Below are 21,261 nucleotides of genomic sequence, written 5' to 3' on the forward strand. Positions count from 1 at the left end.
ATTTTGAAAGCAAGTGAAGCCGGGCGGTGGTGGCGCACGCCTTTAATCCCAGCACTCGGGAGGCAGAGCCAGGCGGATCTCTGTGAGTTCGAGGCCAGCTTGGGCTACCAAGTGAGTTCCAGGAGAGGCGCAAAGCTACACAGAGAAACCCTGTCTCGAAAAACCAAAAAAAAAAAAAAAAAAAAAAAAAAAGAAAGCAAATGAAAAGCCAAGTTCTTTTCACATGGCTCTGTCCACAAGTGACTGACATCAAATTAATGTTTTCCACCTATGTTCCATAAAACACAAATCTCTCGAGATGATTTGCAAAGAAAAATTTCCTTAGTGAATGACCTAAGGGGTCTTGTTTATGTTCCCCCTTCTTGGAATTCTGTAGCACTAAATGAAAAGAACCAGAACTCCCACGGTGGGGGAGACTTGTCCGGGCTGGAGCTTTCTTCGGTGAGTTGATTCTGGATAAGTTTTTCTCATTCGACATCACTAAAAAGACCACTATGTATATCTCTCAAGAGATACTACTGGGGAAGTTTGATGAGACTGAAGTTGTTACATCACCGCTAGATTTTAATGCAAAACAATGTGTTAACCACATACAGCTTCAGGCCTCAGGATTGTTTTCCCTTTTAGATCAGGAATGAAATATTCCAGATACCTAATGTGGCGTATAAAACTAAAGAGTCAGGCCCGGCAGTGGTGGTGCACGCCTTTAATCCCAGCACTCGGGAGGCAGAGCCAGGCAGATCTCTGTGAGTTCGAGGCTAGCCTGGTCTACAGAGCGAGATCCAGGACAGGCACCAAAACTACACAGAGAAACCCTGTCTCGAAAAGCCAAAAAAAAAAAAAAAAAAAAAAAGTAAATAAAATAAATAAATGAATAAAAACCTAAAGAGTCAGTCCTGCCGTCTTAGATGGTCTATTTTGTCATTGCATGGAGTAATCAGGAAGACAACAATTCAGAGATAATGAGTGGATTTCAGCGATTTGGATGGCAGTTCCCTGAAAGGAGTGGCGCCCATGAAGCTAAGCTGCTAAATATTTAAGAATATCTTTCAGTGTCTGATGAATTAAAGTTTTCAGGAAACTTCATTTTGTTGATGAGTGATCTCCTCACAAGACTCAAAAGCAGGCTGGTGGGAAAAAAATCAAGTTACAAATAATTAATTGTTGCCTTTAATTGTGGAACCAGATTGAAAATTACCCTCAGGGAAATGAAGATTTTCCAAAATTAGTTACTTGATAAGCTCAAAGTAGTTTGGGTTGTAGTCAATTTGATTGTTATTTCCACTAGGAAAATACAGAATTGTGAAGGAGGTGGATAGGGCCCTGACCCTAAGAAAACATTTTTGTAATACTGGAAAATATTAACAAGAAAGAAAGGCAGGGCTAGGAAGATGGCGTGGTGGGAGCCTCCAGCCTGAATACCTGAGTTACATCCCCTGGACCCACACAATGGAGGGAGAGAACTGACTCTCCAAAAGTATTCCCCATCCTCCACAAATGCACCAAGGTGTATATACAACACACACACACACACACACACACACACACACACACACACACACACACTTAAGGAAAAGAGCAAAGAATCTAGTATTACTTTACTAAAAATAGAAAAAGGGAATTTGGGGCAATTTGGATGTTTTCTGATCATGTAGGCCTATCAAAAAGCTAAGAACCTTGTGCAAATTATTTCATTTAGATAGCAGAGATTTTCTTCTACCTCCACCAAATGCTACCAGTTGTTGAGAATAAGTAGAATTATGTATTTAGGGTTTACAAAGATGTCATGTTAACATCCATATCTTCCTTTTCCTCACAGTTCATCCTTGGTCTCCCCTACCTCTCTTGTTTCTGCCATCCCCTTCAAAAATACTACCTTCTAATCCATTCTCTCAGGCTGGTTGAAAGCGTAGAAGAAGAGGCACACATTAACGTCTCTGCACATGTCTCTCCAACATGAACAACATTTTTATCCTCCATAATCTCACACTGTCCTTTCCTCTGAAATCCATCTGAAGAGCATTCTCTCTCACAGCAGAAACAAATTCAGAGCTTGTCAGAATCCGTCCAGTGACCCTAAACCCAGGAAAGCAAAGTGAAGGACTTCATGGGCACCCGTTCAACATGTAGATAACATGGAATTGTGTGTTGGCCCAGATTCCTTTCCACATCGGGCTCACCTTGCTTGGTTTCATCAGGCGGTCACCTGAGTGCCAGTTAGTGCCCTGGATGTCTGCCAAGAAGGAACTGAAATGACGTCGGCAGTCACTTTCTCTTGGCACCAAAGGCTCAGCTAAGTTGTCTTTAATCTGGTGCTACAGGCTGAAGATTTTGTGTAGGCTGAGGATTTGTGTTACATGTGTGTGTCTTAGAGAGAATGTGCAGACTTGGTGTTACTGTTTTTTCTCACTTATCTAATAAAAAATAGATAATGAAACTCTCTCACCAATATTTCAGAATTCTGACAACCGTTATAGCATACAAAGTGCAGATGACAGAGTTTTACAGCCTAATAAAACCCATTACTCAGAAAGTTGCCTACAGACTCTGCTGTTCCTTACAGCAATGTAAATGGTGAGAGTCATGTCATCTAGGAGGAAGTGCTGGGCTCACCTGGCAGAAGTAGGATTTAGAACGAAGACACTAGGCCTTCATAATATTCTGAGAAATGGGGTCAGGGTGGATTCTTAACACTGGCACCGAGATAGAAAGCAAGAAGGGAAATCAGAAAGTTTGACTCTGCTCTCATTTTAATATTTTATTCATTGCTCATTTTTATTAACGTTAAAAATAGTATTAAAGTATGATTTATTCTTACTTGCTGAGTGTTTTGGTGCTTCTAAAATGTTGTGCCACCTTCGTCTTAACCTGACAAATTGTCATATACTAAAACTCAAAAGGAAATCATAATAAAACCAAAATTGTCATCCTAGTCAGGCACAGAGGTAGGTAAGCCTGAAGTCTTCTCTGGAGGCCAAGGCAGGAGGAGGGTTTGAAGCCAGCTGGGGCACTCTATCTCAAGAAGTAGGTGGTAAAATGAATAAATAATATGTAAAAACACCATACTGACCCCATATGTCTTATGCAATGTACATAAGTAATAGATCTTCAAGTTCCATCATGAGCAGCTTTCAAAAGTTTTTAAAATGGGTATCATTGGGCATTGCAGTTGTTAACATTATTGGAGATGAACAATATATTGATTCATCGATTTGTAGAATGGGTGCAAGAACAAAACATTTGTTATCATCTGTGTTTACACAGAAATACCAGGTCAGTTTCCCTTACCCATTTGCTCATTCTGTTCTATACGAATCAGTGGTATATTTTCCTTATTTCTATTTTAATTGTATTTATTTATTTGTGTATGCACATACAATCACATTTGCACCACATGGCACCTGCTGGAGGTTAGAGGACAGCTTGGAAAGTCAGTTCTCTTCTTCCACCATGTTGCTGGGGTTGAACTCAAGTGGACAGCCTCCATGGCAAGTGCCATTAACCACTGAGCCATCTCAATGGCCCATTGTTTCTATTTTAAAGAGATGACATTTGTTTAAAAAAAGAAAAAGAAAAAAGCTCTTCTGGTAGAAAGGTACACATGAGTAAAAAACGTGGACTGGCTATGTAGGGAACTGATTCTTTTCATATTCATTAGAAACAAAATGAACAGAAAATTAAATCTGATTTGCATGAAATCTTGCTTGCTCAGACATCTTGCTGCAAAATAAGGACTCAGCCTTTTCTTGTGCTCTGGATACTGACTCTTCAAATCTCTGCCTTTCTCCTCTGTGGTTGTTAATATGTCCCCAGGTTCCAAGGAAAAAGAAAGCCCTCCTGGGGCCAATTTATCATTTGATATTCTTATAGCTGTCAAGTGAACCTGGATAGCTAAAAAAAATCTAGTTCATTTTATTAAAAGTTTTATGTTTATTCAAATTTTCAACATGTCTTTCTCACCTAGATCACTGTATGAAACCTAAGTGGATATGTACAGGATAACATTTTTCTTGATATCTTCAAAGATCAACTACTTTAGCTTGTTAATAAAACTCCTGTGTGTGTTTGTATGTGTGTGCACACACATGTGCATGTGTGTGTGCATGTGTGTGTGTGTGTTTGTATTATGCTTGCATCTGTGCATGCAGATTCACACTTGTGTGGAGGCCAGAGGTTGACATTGTGTCCTCCTAGACCACTCTCCACCCATGTCTAAAGTGAGAGGCAGGGTCTCTCACTTGAACCCAGATCTTATAGATACACCTAGTCTAGCAAGGCAGCTTAACCCGGGGGCCATGTTTCAGCTTGTTGCTCACTGGGATTACAGAGGATCACCTTCCCGGACTGTCATTTACATGTGTGCTGGATATCTGGGACTGCATTGGGCCACTATGCCTTACTGGCATTTACATGGGTGCTGGAGGTCTTGGGGTGCAGTGGGCCACTATGCCTTACTGGCATTTATTGAGTGCTGGAGCTCTGAACTGTGGTCTTGGACTTGTGTGACAAATGCTTTTCCCATTGAGCCATCTACCTGGCCCTAAAGTTGATCTCAACCTTATAAACTTTCTGCTTTCAGTTAGGGTGTCCACAAGCCAATTCTTGGCCAAGCTGTGCATGAGTGTGCTTATGTATGTGGAAGTGCTTACATGTATAAGCATTGCCTGAGTGTGTGTGTGTTTCCCTGGTTGACATTGTACTACTTCTCCACACCAGTTGTATCTCAGTCATCTTTGTTTCCTGGATTCTTAGCTTAGTGCTTATCGTGTGCCCGGGTTCCCTCTTATCTGTAGTTTCACTCCATGGTTTCAGTCACCTGTGGCAAAACTCCATCCAAAAATATTAAATGGAAGATTCCAGAAATAACTCATAAGTTTTAAATTGCATACCACCCTGGGTTAATACGATGAAATCCCATACAGTCTCACTCCATCCTGCCCAGAGAATATGCAACTGCCTGTCCATGAGTCACTTATTAAGATCTCTTTTTTCAGACAGATGTCACCATATCACACTTACCACAGTGTGAATGATCAAGTACCTTACTGTACTTAATAAGGCTCTGAGGTGCAAGTTGTGATACTGCACTTGGGATGCAACAAAGCTGCAAAGTGTTTCTTTTAATGAAAAGGTGTAAGTTTATAAATATATGTGTGTACGGTAAAAACAGCATATATATGAATTGTGTAGAAATCAATGCTATCTTTGGTATTATGTGTCAACTGGGATCTTGGAATATGTCCCCTATGGGTGAAAGGTACTGTGGGAGATCTGCTCAGAATGAAGTCTCAAAAGTGATGCCTGCAGCCTTCTCCATCTCAGGGATCTTCTAACAATGTTAGAACAAGTTTGCTCACCGTTTGCAAACAAGTTGTTTGCAAACGGTGAGCCTGAGTTCAGGTAGAAATGCACAGGCAGCATGAAAGAAAAGTCAGGGGACAAAAGTGAGAGGGGAGAGAGGAGTGGTGTGAGGCACTTCTTAGAGTGTGAACAGAAAGTGGAGGAAGTCCAGAGCATGTGGCAGCCAACAACTCAACCCAAGGCTGCTACAGTGTGTAAGAGACTCATCCAGGTCCCCATGTGCACAGAGTCCATGCATGCTTGTATTCTGTCACCACCTACAAAATGAATGTGACTTTGGAACTATTTTTTAACAAGAGCATTCTTGAGATCCCTTTCTTCCAAAATATCCTCTCATTACACAACTTGGAATTTCTTTTCAAAATTAAAATTTATTTTTAGCATATACATAAAACATTTAGATACATTTCTGGTGTGCTATGTTAGGTATCTTACCTCACAAGTAGTGCCTATTAATCTCTATCTAAAAACTGGACTTGGCTGATCAGTTCATGCTTTATCATTTGATTCATTTGGTGTTTTGCCTCTTTAGTAAGAGCATGATGCTTACTAAAAGTAGAAAGCATCATAAACTCTTTCTGTGCCCACAAAAGTGCATTGCAGTCCTAGTTATATATAAAATGTTGTGTTATATACACATATATAGAATTGTATATAAAATGTACATTAACTAATTAGACATTTATTACCATCTTCATTTACAGTTCAATTGCTAGATATTTTTGCTTCCTTGGATGAGGAATGTTGTGACTTAAAAGATGAAAATGTATCAGTTGTCTGAACTTGACTGTACAAATGAGTCCTTAGTGGTGAAGATGACAGACTCCAGGAATACTCTGTGGAGGGTTTCTGTACAAAGGACTCTCCTATAACCTGTAAGTGGCGTGGGAGGGAATCACAAACAACAGTGAACTAATACTGACTCTAATAACGGTGAAAGAGCCTTTCCAGTCTAAGACACAACCGCAAAGTGTTCCTTGTTGAATTCCAAATAAAATCCAAGTACAAGAGTCTCCTGAAAAGACTAGCACGTTTTTATCTTGATACAGAGGCAGCCATAAACTATATACTTAAAGATCTGGAACATAAACACAGGTGGAATTAAGGAATGTGGCTAGGAGAAAATTGCCTTCAGTTGATTAAAAAAAAAAAAGAAAAGAAGCCTTAATAAACTCAAATTACCTTTAGTGTTCAGTGTTTTATAAGCCACTGTGAGGTCTAATGAGTTTTAATGTATTTTAGGTCTAGCTTGCAGACATATTAAAGGACAGTAAGCAATAAGTTTAATTAATGAAGTCATCTAATTCTCCAATTCTCTGGTCGTCTGTTCAGGAAATGTCTTAATATCAGGACCAATACAACATACTGAGCTCCTGGACCTGGTTCTGAAGTTAGTCATTCAGTGCTGCACTGTAGATCCCAGCACACTGTCTGCTTTGGGATCTATTGAGTTCCCTAACTTCTGAGGAATCTCCAGTGAGCTTGAGTTAGTCTTGTTGTCAGCTGCAAAATACGCTTCAGTAAGGGCACAGCTTCATGTGCTTTTCTTTCTGTATTTGGGATATGTGAATGTGTATGTGAACACACACTCCTCCTCCAAACAGGATTAGGAGACATGTGTCTATTACCTCTTTGGTACTTTTCTTGCATTTGGAGATATACTCTTTTATATATATTTTTTTTTAAGAACTTCATACATGAGCATTGTATCTACCTCAATCTTGCCCCTCTTTCCCTTAAATTTTTCTCTGCCCATTCAACAATCTCTCCTTTAATTTTTTTTATTATTATGTGTGTATATATGTGTATGTACATATCCATATGTGTTCATACACATGTATACAAGCCTACTGATTGAATTTAGTGTTATTTGTGTGTGCCTGTGTCGAGGGCTGACCGCTTGGGATTTGGTGATCTATGCTGGAGCTTGTCCCTCTTTCTGGTTCTCCCTCTTTCAAATGCTGTTGACCACTCGTAACTTGGTGCTAGAGGTGGGACCGTGTGGAATTCCCCCGTCCTCATATGTCTGTCAATGCTATCATTATGCCATTCTTGTTCAGGCAATCATACTGCTGTTATTTCATGGGTGCAATTTACCTGGCATATCCACAAGACATTATCTACAAGCAGGTGTCCTGGGCCTCTAGAAATATTCTTGCATACTTCTCATTGTGTACTTTTAAGTAGCTTTGCCTTTAACTTAACAATATGCCTATCAATCAGCCAATCTCTATTTCAAGTTTTTGCATTTGTAGCTCCATTATTACATATATGCCAATGGAATATTCAAAACAATAACTTTTTCTTGATTCCAATACTACTGCATGCAGCTGTGGGTATTCATTAAATGCTTCTGTGCTGGGATGAATTTTAGTAGATTTGGACGATTATCTTCAGCTTAAAATTATGAGGTGCACAGCACCAATCTATCAGCGGGAAGGATCAAAATTTAATTTACTGCAGGTGTGGGAAAATTGAAGAGCTTCAGGAATTCAAAGAAATATTTATTTGCACAAGATATGAAAGATAATCCATGACGGAAAATGAATGCAATGTAAATGGCCTGGAAGCATGTTCTAGGCACTTTCCCTTGCCTTGATCTCACTTGGATTTCAAGAATTTCTTACTGGACTCGGTTATCCAAAGTTCATATAAACACCAGGTGATTTTTTTCAAATTTAGGCTCTAAGTGAATAAAGAGAAACTTCTGAGAACTCCAAAGATATTCTTGTTAGTAAATGCTTCATTTCACTTTGCTGAAGAGCCACTGTTTATTTTTAACTCTGTGTGTGTGTGTGTGTGTGTGTGTGAGAGAGAGAGAGAGAGAGAGAGAGAGAGAGAGAGAGAGAGAGAGAGAGAGAGAGAAAGAGAGAGAGACACTATGGTGTATAGATAAGCATATATTTGGTGCATACACCAGTACATATGTCTAGCCAGTACAAAAGGCTAGAGAAGAACATAGAGTGTCCTGCTCTGTCACTCTGCCCTATTCCCTTTCCATGGGGTCTTTAACTGCACCTGGAGCTGGGATGGTAGTCAGGAAGTCCCAGTGATCTTCCAGTGTCTATCCCATACAATTTTGGAGTTACAAAGGCTTGTGTGACCAAGAAGATACATTATTATTATTTATTTATTTTTATTTATTTGTTTTGAGACAAGGTTTTTCTTTGTAGTCCTGGAACTCTCTTTGTAGACCAGGCTGGCCTCAAACTCACAGAGATTGTCCTGCCTCTGCCTCCAAGTGCTGGCAAAGGCATGCACCATCACACCCAGCAAATTATTATTATTCTTTTAATGATGGTTCTGAGGATCTGAATTCAGGTCTTCATGCTTGTACAGCAAGCATTTTTCCTACTGAGCCATTTCCCTCTCCAGTCACCGTGTTTTAAAGTCTTGATGACAAATGAAATTATTTCAAGAGGTGGAAAGGAAATCATGAAATGCTTTAAGATTTTTTAGCTTTGTGATGATTCTCTTCAAATGTTCAACATTAGTTGTAATTTTCTAAGTATAAAATTCTATTGGTACAGTCCAGTCTATATCAAAATATTATTGGGGTTCTACAGAACTTCAGATCTGTATCCATGTGCATGCTTAACATTACTTAAGAACAGAAAAAGAGAGCTGGTGCTAGGAAGCAGGCATACACTAGCACCCTCATGGAAACATGTATAGTCAAGTCAGTTCAAGAAATGACTTTCCAGACCTTTGCATTTGTTTGTCTCTTAGAGTGGAATAATTGGATAAGACCCTTAACTCCTGGTATAAGGTGAAAATCAGCAGTGAACATAGATTCTTCTCAACATTTCTATGGGAAAACAGCTTACTTTTATGAAATTATAAGTTGTACTCTGTTCATATCAAGTACATTAAAAAAGGCATATTCATGTGTTCTCAATAATGGGAGTGGTGGCCAGGTGGTGGTGGCGCACGCCTTTAATCCCAGCACTCGGGAGGCAGAGCCAGGCGGATCTCTGTGAGTTCGAGGCCAGCCTGGTCTCCAAAGCGAGTTCCAGGAAAGGCGCAAAGCTACACAGAGAAACTCTGTCTCGAAAAACCAAAAAAAAAAATAATAATAATAATGGGAGTGGTAAACCTGAACCACCAACACCCATGTCCACTGGAGAATCAGACATCCTCAGCAAGGGCTGTGTGCTCTGTGAAGCCCTGTGCCTTCATGGAAATCCCAGAGTCCTGAGGTTCATCTACATCTGCCCCTCCCACTTACAGACTCTGGAGTTCCAGGACTTCAGAGGGCCAGACAAAAATGGTGGGAGGCAAAGTGTAATGTCATGGGTTGTCCGGCCTCATGAAAGAATAAAATTAAAACTGAAGTTTTATAGCATGCCCTTAATTGCATACAATGATAATCACTAGTCATCTGTTGGATAGAATGATCAGATTTGGAGAATCAATGATAATATTTGGTTTTATATCAGTTACTTTATGTATACCCAAACACACTCTGTAAAATTGCTGCTGTGTAAAACTGGATAATTAGCATCTAGGCAATTAAAATTAAGAGATGAAGAAAATTGTTCCAATTAAATTAAATTGGTGAAAATATCTTAATGAATAATATGAAAAATTATATTTAAGTAAACAATTAAAATTTGTCTTTATAAATGATTTATGAATTTAAAATCTTTTCTTCCATTTATATTTCTCTATAAATATTATATAATTTAAAGTCAAAACTTTGAGGAAAAATGAATCATATTAACTTTCAGTCCTTTTTAGGGACTGTGAAGAAAAATAAGAAAATTTTAACATAGCTTTAAGGAACTATGGATGTCTTAAACCTTTCTTTCTCCCAGTTAACAACTTTTCCAGTGAATTCTTCAAATTTATTTTATGTTAAGTATATGTGTGTGTGCATGTGTATGTGTGTTTGTGAATGTGTGTATAATGTGTGCATACATATTCATGTGTGTGTAGTGTGCATGTCTGTGTGTATGTGTGTGTCTGTATAGATGCTTGTGGAGGCCTGAAGAGGGTGTCAGATGGTGGGATCTGGAGCTATAGGTAGTTTTGATGTGGGTACCTGATGTGGGTGCTGGGAACCCATTAGGCCTTCTGGAAGGGCATTGTGTGCTCTTAACTGCTCAACCATCTCTTCAGCCTTGTGAATAATTCTTATAAGTAATAAGCCTTCTGTAATATTTCCCGTTTTATAGGCCTTGCATCCCCCAACAGAGAGAGAGAGAGACAGAGAGAGAGAGACAGAGACAGAGAGAGAGCGAGAGAGAGAGAGAGAGAGAGAGAGAGAGAGAGAGAGAGAGAGAGAGAGAGAGAGAGAGGAGAGCGCTCATTTCTCTGTTCTGTTCTACATTGAAATTCTGGAAAGTTTGCTTATACTGGGTGTTTCTCTTTTTCTCCTCCACAAGTTGATGAACACATTCCTGTAAGAGGTATTTTGTTGGTTCAGACTGACCTCATACACAGAAGTAGCTCTTATCCAGTTGTCAATGATCTCCACATTGCCTAACCTGGTGATCTGTACGTTAAACTCTCTAATGATCTCTACATGTCCTCTCTAAAGTTTCTTTGTTCTAGTGTTGGTCTCCCCTACTGATATCATACAACCTGTTCTCTAGACAGCATTACATTGGTGACTTCCAAGTCAGTATATTCCATCTGAACGCTGACCACCAGCTCTCGCTTCTGTTGTGTTCACCCTGTATCCTCAGGACCCAGAACGCTGATGGTAATGGCAGCAGGTTTTTCAAGGATGTGCTTGATAGATGGATGGATGTTCTACCTCACCTCCCAGGATTATTTTCAAAACCAGATCAAGAGATATGAAGAAAATTTGCAAACTGTAAATAAGTTACCAACTGACTTTACTATTAGCCTTGCAAATCTGTAATATTCCAAAACAATAAGAGGGAAACAGCATGAGAGATTTTTTAATGTGCTTGAGCATTTCATCTAGATCTTCAAACACAGTATCTCTCTCCAAATTCAATACACAATTTAACTTATCAAACTCAGGGCATAAGGGATAGTGGAATAATGAATCTGTATTCAAATGCAAAAAAGAAATGTCTTAACTTTCACTTTGATAAAATAAGTTATCTTTAATGTATGAGGCTCACAAAACTGCCAGACTCACTAATATTAACTTAAATGACATGTCCTTACAAAACTAGTTGTAGTGTTAATCATTTACAATGCAAATAAGCAATCAGATACGTTATATGATCCATAGCTTTAAAGCTCAGGGCTTTCTGATTAAAGGACCAACGCTGAGAGAATACACGGATGCAAGCTCACAGGAGGCCTGTGGTGGAAAGACAAGAATCTTAAATTTTAAATCTTGACCAGTGACAGCAAATCCTCCTACAGTGGGAGTTCTCCAACCTCTTGATGCATCAGAATCACCTGGAAGGATCATAAAGCATGCAGGACCTTTACTTCTCAGCTCTTTCAACCAGAAGAATTTAATTCACTTCTGGACATAAGTGACAGATGCTAACTCTCTGACAACAGGGGAAGCCAAAAGCCCTGCTGGGCTAGAATTGAGATCTCACTGACTTCCAGTGCAGTCCGGGTAGCAGGTAACTGAAATACAGTTAATTATGTCATTGTTGGCATTAACGTGCTAAGCACATTTTGTGCTTTTCAGAAGAATGAATCTGAGAAATCTGAAAATCAGTGGAAATCTAAATTGTGCTTACTTGAAATTTTAAAGTTTTAAAACTAATTATTTTAAAGTAAATTATTTTTGCTGTTTATGGTAGTGATTGCTTATAATCCTAGTATTCAGGGAGCTGAGGCAGGAGGATCATACATTCAAGATCAACTTGTACTGCTTAAATATACAGAGACACAGTCTCAGAACAATAAAATCAAACACATCAAAACTAATAGGATAAATGCATCATGACTATTTTTAAAAACACAAAAATGGAAATAAACATTAGCTTGAAAGATAAATCATTATTTGTTTTCTTATTAAATGAATTTACTTTATAATCATATTCAGAATATTTTCTAAAAATAAGCTATTTTCTTGCATTTAAAAGGATTCAAATAGCCAGGCGGTGGTGGCACATGCCTTTAATCCCAGAACTTGGGAGGCAGAGCCAGGCGGATCTCTGTGAGTTCGAGGCCAGCCTGGGCTACAGAGTGAGTTCCAGGAAAAGGCTACACAGAAAAACTCTGTCTCCAAAAACCAAAAACCAAAAAAAAAAAAAAAAAAAAGATTCAATTTAAAATAATAAATTTGAGAGAAGTTTAGGTGGAAAATATCCTACAAGCCCATAATAAGACAGCAGAACAACCTATCTCCCAACAGTCTTGGTGTGTTTGAAGTCATATTTTCTCTGTTAGTGCACAGTGGCCCTGTGAGGACTTCTCATTACCCCAGCTGAAGACAGTAGATTTCAGAACTAGGAAATAAGTGACCGCCTGAACCCAGGGTCTGGGCTCCATGCTGCAATTCTTACTTTTTACTACTTCTTTTTAAGCACATTGTTGCATTTCCAGTTCAATAGAGCCAGTAGTACCTTTATTTTTTTATTATTATTATTATTATTATTATTATTATTATTATTATTATTATTGTATATGAGTGTTTTGTCTGCATGTATATCTGTGCACCATGTGCTGGTCTAGTGCCAGCAAAGGACATCAGATCCATTGCTTTGGAGTTACAAATGGTTATAAGCTGCTGTGTGAGTCCTGAGAATAGAACCCACTGCTCTTAACTGTTGAGCCATCTCTCCAGCCCCATTCAGTCTTTTATTGTTCAACACTTTTTAGTAAATTTTGAGGAATTGAATTGCATAGACTTTTCAGATTATATATATATATATATATATATATATATATATATAACAATACATATATATGTATTCAAGTAGAGAGACTCTCCCAAGTCATTTTGAAATATAATTCTTAGAAATCAACTTTAATTAGTAAATACTAACTAATGAACAGTAAGATAACAAATATTCATTAACTATTCATAGCTTAAATGTAAGCTTGATAGACTACAGAGAGTGGTCTCTTTCTACAAATATATTAGAGCTTTCTGGAGGGTATAAAATATGTAAGGCATCACTATAATAAAAATCTTAGGAAACAGAAATCTAAGATTGATAGAACTAAAATACAAAATAATATTTCAGTAGCCTGCTTGTTGTATATATTAATTATAAAAGCAATATCTTTACTGTTACTGGGTCTTTAATTGATCTCATTTCATTTTAGAGGCTTAAAATATTCAAAAATACTACTGTAGAGTTGTGCAATTTTTTGTTTATAAAACCCTTAATAAATTCTCATTTTCTTGCTTAAGAGATGTTTTTAAATATTCAAAATCTTAGTATATAGTTGAGCAAAGTTCCTGTTGAGAAAATTCATTGAAATTCTGACCTTATAGTATCTTTAAAATTAACACTTGGGAAAGAAATACTTGGAAATAATTAATAAGACATAACAAAACTCTTATTTTTTAGGTGATAATGTATTTCACATGAGAGTTAATGTAAAAGTAATTAAAATAGAGAAAGGGGGTCAAATGTTCCTCCCTCAGCCTTCCTCCATGAAGTATGTTGTCTCATCACGTCCTGTTGTTATATATTAAAAGGCTGAAAACCCACAGACGCTCTCAGAGTTTGTTGGTCACATGTCCTATGATTCTAGTTGTTTTCCGAGTATCATTCTCCCTAAAATGAAAGACACGTGATTCTTTTTGTGATTTTCCACTGCCATGCTTCATTCAGCAATGCTTTCAATCTCACAACCCATCATAGGCAAAGACCTAAAAACTAGATCTTGTAGAAATTCATGAAGTTTTTTGTTTGTTTGTTTGTTTGTTTTTTAAAAATCTTTCCACTTGATGAGTGAAAATAAGTCTTTGGGCATTGACATATCTTCTTTGCACGTGCTAACAAAATGAGTAATTATCTGGCTTTGGCCCTGTTTGCAATTAGGAATGAGGAAACATTTCACCCTTGAAGTTATTAAGGGCATTGAAAGCATTCACTGAAATGTCCTCAGGTCTGTACCATGACTTCATTGGCTACAGTCCACTTTGAGCAAATCATTTTAAAAATTTGAACAATGAAGTCACTGCCAATTTTTGTTGTAAAATATTACTTTAACTATGTAAAGGTATGTTACATTTGTTTATGTTGCAGGATATTGCTTTATGTAAAGATGTGTTACATTTGTTTATGCTGCATTTGTTTAATTATGTAAAGATGTGTTGCTGTTTTACTTTGCCTGCCTAAGGCTTCTAATTGGTCTAATAAGAAGCTGAATGGTCAATAGCTAGACAGTAGAGGAATAGGCAGGGCTGGCAGGCAGAGAGAATAAGTACGGAGAGGAATCTAGGCTCAAGAGAATGAGAGAGAGAGAGAGAGAGAGAGAGAGAGAGAGAGAGAGAGAGAGAGAGAGAGAGAGAGGAGAACAAGGGAGAAAGAGAGAGAGATGCTCTGGGCCAGCCAGGTGGCCACCAGACAGACAGACATAGAGTAGGACATATAGAATGAAAGAAAGGTAAAAAGCCCCAAGGCAAAATGTAGATGAAGAGAAATAGGTTAATTTAAGTTGTAAGAGCTAATGAGACAAGCATAAGACTGAGCATTCATAACTAATAATAAGTCTCATGTCATGATTTGGGACCTGGTTGGTGGCTCAAAAGAAAGCCTACTACAAATCTTTATGTTTGTTTACTAGAGAGAAACTAGAGCTTGTTTTCATATAAATACATCTTTTCTGAGAAACTGTTTTACCTTTTAGTTTACAATTGTACTAGCAACTTATAATTGTTTTCCTCTAAGGGAAAATGAAAAAAAAACAAAAAACTTTGTGTGTAGGTTAGCTAGCTTTTTGTTACTTTAATGAAATAGACAATTTGTATGAAGGAATGTTGTTGGTTTTTTTCCTCCTGGTTTTGAAGGGTCCAAGCCATGCTCACATGGCCCCATCCCTTTGGGCCTCTAGTAAAGCTGAGCATCATGGTGGGGTGCACATAGTACATGCTCAGTGGAATTTGAACAAGAGATGAATAGGCACAACAACCCATCACTCACAGGTATCTGTCCAATGGCTGAACTTCCTCCCACTAGGTTCTGCCTCAGATTGGTTCTAGCTCCTCCTAATAGTGCTACAGGCCAGCAACCACACCTTCGGCCTTTTGGGTCACATTTAAAATAGAAAGCAACCATGACTGATTTTGGAACTTTCCATTCAATGAGGCTATAATGGCAGCAGATACCCTTTGTCATCAAGAAAGTCCCAATCGCAAGCCCTTGACTGCAAGCATATATACGGGCTGCTGTGGCTATAACACATAATTGTACAAAAGGTGATCAGATCAAGTATTTAATTTATTTTGGAGAATCTATTTCTCTCTGAGAAGAGTAAAATAAACAAATGCAATTTGCAGATCTCAGTGAAATGTACAAATACTTTGTGTTACATATGAGCAAATCCAGTGGGATGATGTGACCTACTTAGCTCCTGTAAAATCACCAAACTCTGAAGTATAGCACTTGCAGCAAGCGTTACTGCCAACAGGAGCTGCCATCCGGAAGTCATGTCCTTAATATGCGTGCAGATTGCCCGGCGCAGGTTTAGAGTAGATTTTTAAAAACTCAACTATGCATAGATCCAAGCAATACTGAAGAATGGAGAATGTGTATTGTCACGAGTGCCACGCAGTATGGTGTAAGGTGCACACAGATATATGCATCCACATATTAATTATGAATTTAAGGTCATGATCAAATTCTCTCGTGACAATTAAAACTCAATGTTTTTTTTTAAATTTCACCTCTTGAAATAATTTTTGTTCCTGAAATGATTACATGAAACATTGGGTTCCATCAGAGAGAAGACAAAAGTGAAACTTCACCTGTGTGGGTCGAGGTTTACATTATGGATTTATTCATTTATGGCATAAAACGTCTGCTAAGTTGTGCTTGGAACCCTTTTGTTGCAATGCACTACAGGTGGCCTGGAGCTGAAGGGCCGTGTATACTTAAGCAGAAGGCATCTGTAGTCACTGTCACCTGTCCTTAGGAGGGGATCCCTTTGGTAGCTTTCAGGAGCTGATCCTTCCCTATCCCCTGTGTATGTTTCCTACACATACATACCTAAACTAAGGTTCATGCCACAGGTACAGTAAGAGATGATCAGCATTAAGGAGAAAATTTATAATGATATACTGTAGTAAATTCTTTGAATTTCATGATTTGTTAATTCCTGGGATTTTCATGTAATATTTTTTAGGCATCAGCAAATAACTGAAACTTCAGAAAATATGAATACTGGATAGTACATTCTTTATATAATTACTTGTTCACATTTTTAGTAAAGAAGTGTATTGTTTTCACCAAGACTCCTGGCGAAGCCTGTTCTAAACCATTCTTTTTCTTTGCTAATACTCTGAGGAATCAAGATCTGTATCAGTGGGTGGAACTCAGGCATGGAATCTCACAGCTGTGATTGGCAGTCTAAATGAGATTCAAGGTCAGACACACAGCACCCTTAGCAGAGATAAAGAATCAAATGAAAAGTCGGGAATAATGGCCAGTTGTTTATCAGCCGCTTCTCCCTCTGCTTCTAGGCAGAAGGGCTCTGCAGTGGGTGTCTCTGCCCGGGCTGAGGGTGACACAGCAGGAAATTGCTATCTGATTTACTAAGCATCCTTCAGGCAAAGACAATAATTAAAATATTCTGATTTCAAAATGCTAATTTGTTGGCTCCAGACAGTGGTATAAATGGATCAGAATGCAAAACAGATTCTTAGTACTGTGCCATGCCATTTGAAGCATTATTTTGCCACCTAGTTTATTTCTGGCACTTGTATGTGATATGAGTGTGCATATGCATATGCATGCTGAAGCGTGCTATGTTTACATGCATGCGTATTATGTAGTTTAAGTGTGCATTCTATGGATAGTGTTATTAATGGGAGATAATGGTTCAAAGAATAGCCCTTGTTACTGTTGAACAATTGCTCAAGCATGTACTAGCTAGGCTGTCTCCCCTGTGAAAGGCAGTCACGTGGAATGCAGTAACTACATATAGTTTCGATTTTTGTAGTCCAGTGTTTTTATATACTTTTCAGTTTAACCTCAGAAAAATCAACTCTTCTTGTTTATTTAAGAAGTATGTTGGTACTAGGAAACCCGTTTAATGTCCGTTTAGCACATGTTAATCCAGTTAGTTGTATGAGACAGGAAAGACCAATGGAGTCACTCAGCTTGTTGACTTCAGCTTCTGCTCTATTCACAGGACTTCAGATGCCTAAACTTTACCTTTCAAAGCTATGTGGTATTAGAATGGGGTGTGAGAGGGTAGAGGAGGGTGGTGTCTTTTGTAATTGAAGCCTACAAGCCCTTCCGAGGATAAGTATTCTAGTCTACTTACAAACAATGAACTAACCAAATAAAACACTTGAATGTGAATTATTGATCCGGAGGCTACAAGTTTAGAAAGGTCAATGAAAATTAAATACTGATAGCTATGGAGCACCTGAACAGTTAGTATAACATTAACCACCAGAACTCGGTGAAATGCTACCCACTTTTTAAGCTATTCACTCGTGAGCATTATGAATCACAACCCAAGCCTGAAGCCCTCCAGGTGACAACACTAGCTAGTGTAGCTAAGGATGCTAGAGAAGCATCTTTCCATCCCAGAGATCTCCATCTGGTTCCGGGTCAGACGTAGTCGCTTTTTCTCTACACACCTGAAAATTGCGTTCCAGGAAAATTGAAGTACCCTATAGGATTTCTCAGGGATTGAATTGTGTGCTTTAGAATTTAGTTCTTCAAGTCTGATATTAGAGACTGTAAAGATTTCCAGAGAATGGGTGGGGAAATAAAAGAGACGCAACCCTACTTCTGCACTGAGGGCTTGCAAAAGTTCCTACTCAGGTGTCAGGGTCATTAGACTTGCTTCGGCTTTTGTAGTAGACCAGGCATGCAACCAGTCCCCTCCCCCACTCCTTAAATTGTGACCTGGAGGACTGAGTTGTCCTTGTCCAGCAGTGGCAAAGTGGTGGAGCTATGGGTCCTATGCATTAACTGATTGGTCCTTCCCATCCTGATGGACCTACAGACGGCTGGGTGCGAACTCAGCAGGGTTCACTGCTTCTGATGAAACTCCAAGCACTCTGTGGACCACTGTGCCACCCTCTCCTTCTTTCCCATTGTCTGTCCTGTTTCTCCCTATTCAGCAGCTCTGTGAATGGATTGGATTATGAGTTACTGCAGGCCTATGGGTTGTTGCTAGGACAGAAAACCCGGGGCATTGTTTAGGGAATGGCATTTGTTCTCTAGCTTTCTCCTGGAAACATAAGAGCCTTTCCTTTTAAAGCGGCAGTCTTCACCCCAGGTCCTCCAACAACGGAGGTAAATATTTCCAGTTCATTCACTAGGATGTTGGGCCGCCTGCAGGAGGCCCAGCCCTTGTTTCTGGGGAGCCCTGGAGGCCGATGGGGAGGAATCAGCCCTCACTGGCTGAACTGTCCACTGAATGTTCTCATGCTTTTGCAGGAGGTGAACGAGATCGGATGACAGCGAATCATGAGAGCTACCTCCTCATGGCAAGCACCCAGAATGACATGGAAGACTGGGTGAAGTCCATCCGCCGAGTCATATGGGGACCTTTTGGAGGAGGTGAGCAGATTTGAGTCACAGAGAAGCAGAAGGTAGACGAAGCAATTTCATCCCTTCCCCCAGCTGTCTGCTCCGTCAGCTCCTGTGTCCAAATGGGTGAATGCTAACATAAATAGTAAATTATTCAACACTGTGGGCAGATGCATATCTGAATAACTCCCGGAGGCTTAATCCACATCATGTGTCATTACTAACCCAACTTCTGGGAATATATTGAATTCTAAAACAGAATAACTTTGTTTCTTCTTTCTTATTTTTGACTAACAATAAGTAATTAGAGTCTATGAAAAAGCCAAAAATGAATCTTATTACCTTATATATACTAATTTCGAAATGAATAAAAAATGAATAAATAAAAGTCAATAGATACCTCCTATGAAACTGACAAAAATGACTTATAGGACATACACTACAAAAGTTCACTAGAATGCCTGGGTCTAAAAAAAGGAATAAAACAATATATTTGAAGGGGCTCCCCCAGAAAGCCCCCAGAAGCTCGGTAGCATCAAAAGGAATGCCACAATTTTTTGATGAAAACTGATGTGGTTTAGATTAAATAAATGTAACAAATTAGATATTGTTTTAATACAGCCCAAGCAAAACAATGTTGAAATGCAATATGCAGAAAATAAGCTAAAAGATGTTAAGAATAGAAAAGAACGAAAAGAGGAAGAAATTGAAGGTGGGAATTTTATCCTTTAAGAAACAGGATCTGAAATAACGTAAATAGAAATGTTATTTAAAGAACTGTTTCATTAATGGAACCCTCAAAAGACTAATAAAAGTGTTTGTATACCACCAAATGTATTTCCAATGAGGTATGATAATGTTTGTTAAAATGAATTATGTTAATTGTAATGCAGTTAAAAATCACTTTTATTCACTCAAATTCAAATTTAGTAAGCCAAGTATAATTCCCATGTTTTACATTCTTTCTTTGTGGATTGTCAGCACATTGAACTCACAAAAATAATTCTTTTCTATTAATGTATCAGATTTCTTTTAGGTTGACTGACCTCTTCATGTACTCGAATAATTTCCAAAACAGTTTATAAAGTGAAGTTAATTAAATTTTGATAATATTGAGCTTTGAGGGTATCTCAGTAGTAGATTCTGTGTGTTTAACATTCATGAGGGCCTGGGTTTGAGCCCTGAAACAGAAACAAAGGAAGGGAGGCAAGGCCGCATAGTAAAGATTTTTTCTGAAGACGTGGGTATCTTACCAGATTACTGACTTACACCTCTAAAATGTCTGCTCTTTAGCAGTGTCTTCCATCAGGTGTGTGTGACCACTCATCCCAGTGTGGCCTGATAATGCTCTGAGTTACAGCTGGTTCCCCAGGATGATGGCTGAGTCATAGAACAGGCTTGCACTCTCATGGTGTCTTAGCTTGTGTGATAGTGCATTTACTCACCTTGCTCATCAGCTAAAATGATGGAAGACTGTCTAAAATATTTGTAGATCCACAAAGGGAGACTTCCCTCATGCAGGATTTCCTGTGGCATACATGAGAAATATACACATAACTGGTTCCAGTTTGCTGGAACTTTCTGGCCTGGAGATCTGTGGGCACCAAGAAATTGTGGTATCTCAAAACTCCTCTTGCTTCCTCTCTTCTGAAATCAGATTTCAAAGGCCCCCAAGTTCAGGGGGAGCCTTAATATCAGCTTAGGGGGACATTTCTTAGAGCGATTACATCAATTGTGTACATGCTCCCTCTCTTTCCTTCTCTTCCATCTGTCTTCTCAAGAAAAATGGGTAAAATTGGTGGGCGCCGAGAGTCCCGCCAGCCCAGAATTGTTAGAAATGATCCCAACAGAAATGGTAACTGTCCATCAATCTCCAAATCTGTGAGCCTGAAAAGGATACTCCAGCTGTTTACTATCTTACATAATTTATGCATGTTAAAGCTTGCGTATGTGTGTACACGTGTGTGCTGGTGCACACCAAGTGTGCAAAGGTGGAGGTCAGAGGCGGACGTTGGGGTGTCTTCGTTTATCACTCCCAGTGTTACTTTTTGAGACAGGGACTCTCACTGAACCTGGAATTCACCATTTCAGCTAAGCTGGCTGGCCCATGAGCCTTGGGATCCACCTCCCTCTGCCCCCTCATTCCAGCACTGATGTTACAGGTGCATACAGCCACACAGGCCTTTTACAAGGGCTCTGAGCATCTGAACTCAGGTCTTCATGCTTGTATAGCAAGTTCTGTACTCCTATCTTGAGCCCCCCCCTTCAATGATTTTATAAATACATG

The 21,261-nt window shown here is 38.9% G+C and overlaps 1 protein-coding gene across 2 annotated transcripts in view; it reads left to right on the forward strand.

The window, feature by feature from the left end:
• Nucleotides 1-21,261, forward strand: part of Arhgap24 (Rho GTPase activating protein 24) — a 338,234-nt gene that overhangs the window by 269,063 nt on the left and 47,910 nt on the right. For both annotated transcript variants that reach the window (XM_059274817.1, XM_059274818.1), the window contains one exon: nt 18,882-19,004. In XM_059274817.1, coding sequence (XP_059130800.1) covers nt 18,882-19,004 — 123 coding nt within the window. The remainder of the gene's footprint in view (nt 1-18,881; nt 19,005-21,261) is intronic.

The sequence above is a fragment of the Peromyscus eremicus genome, chromosome 10 (assembly GCF_949786415.1).
Source record: "Peromyscus eremicus chromosome 10, PerEre_H2_v1, whole genome shotgun sequence".
Taxonomy (NCBI): domain Eukaryota; kingdom Metazoa; phylum Chordata; class Mammalia; order Rodentia; family Cricetidae; genus Peromyscus; species Peromyscus eremicus.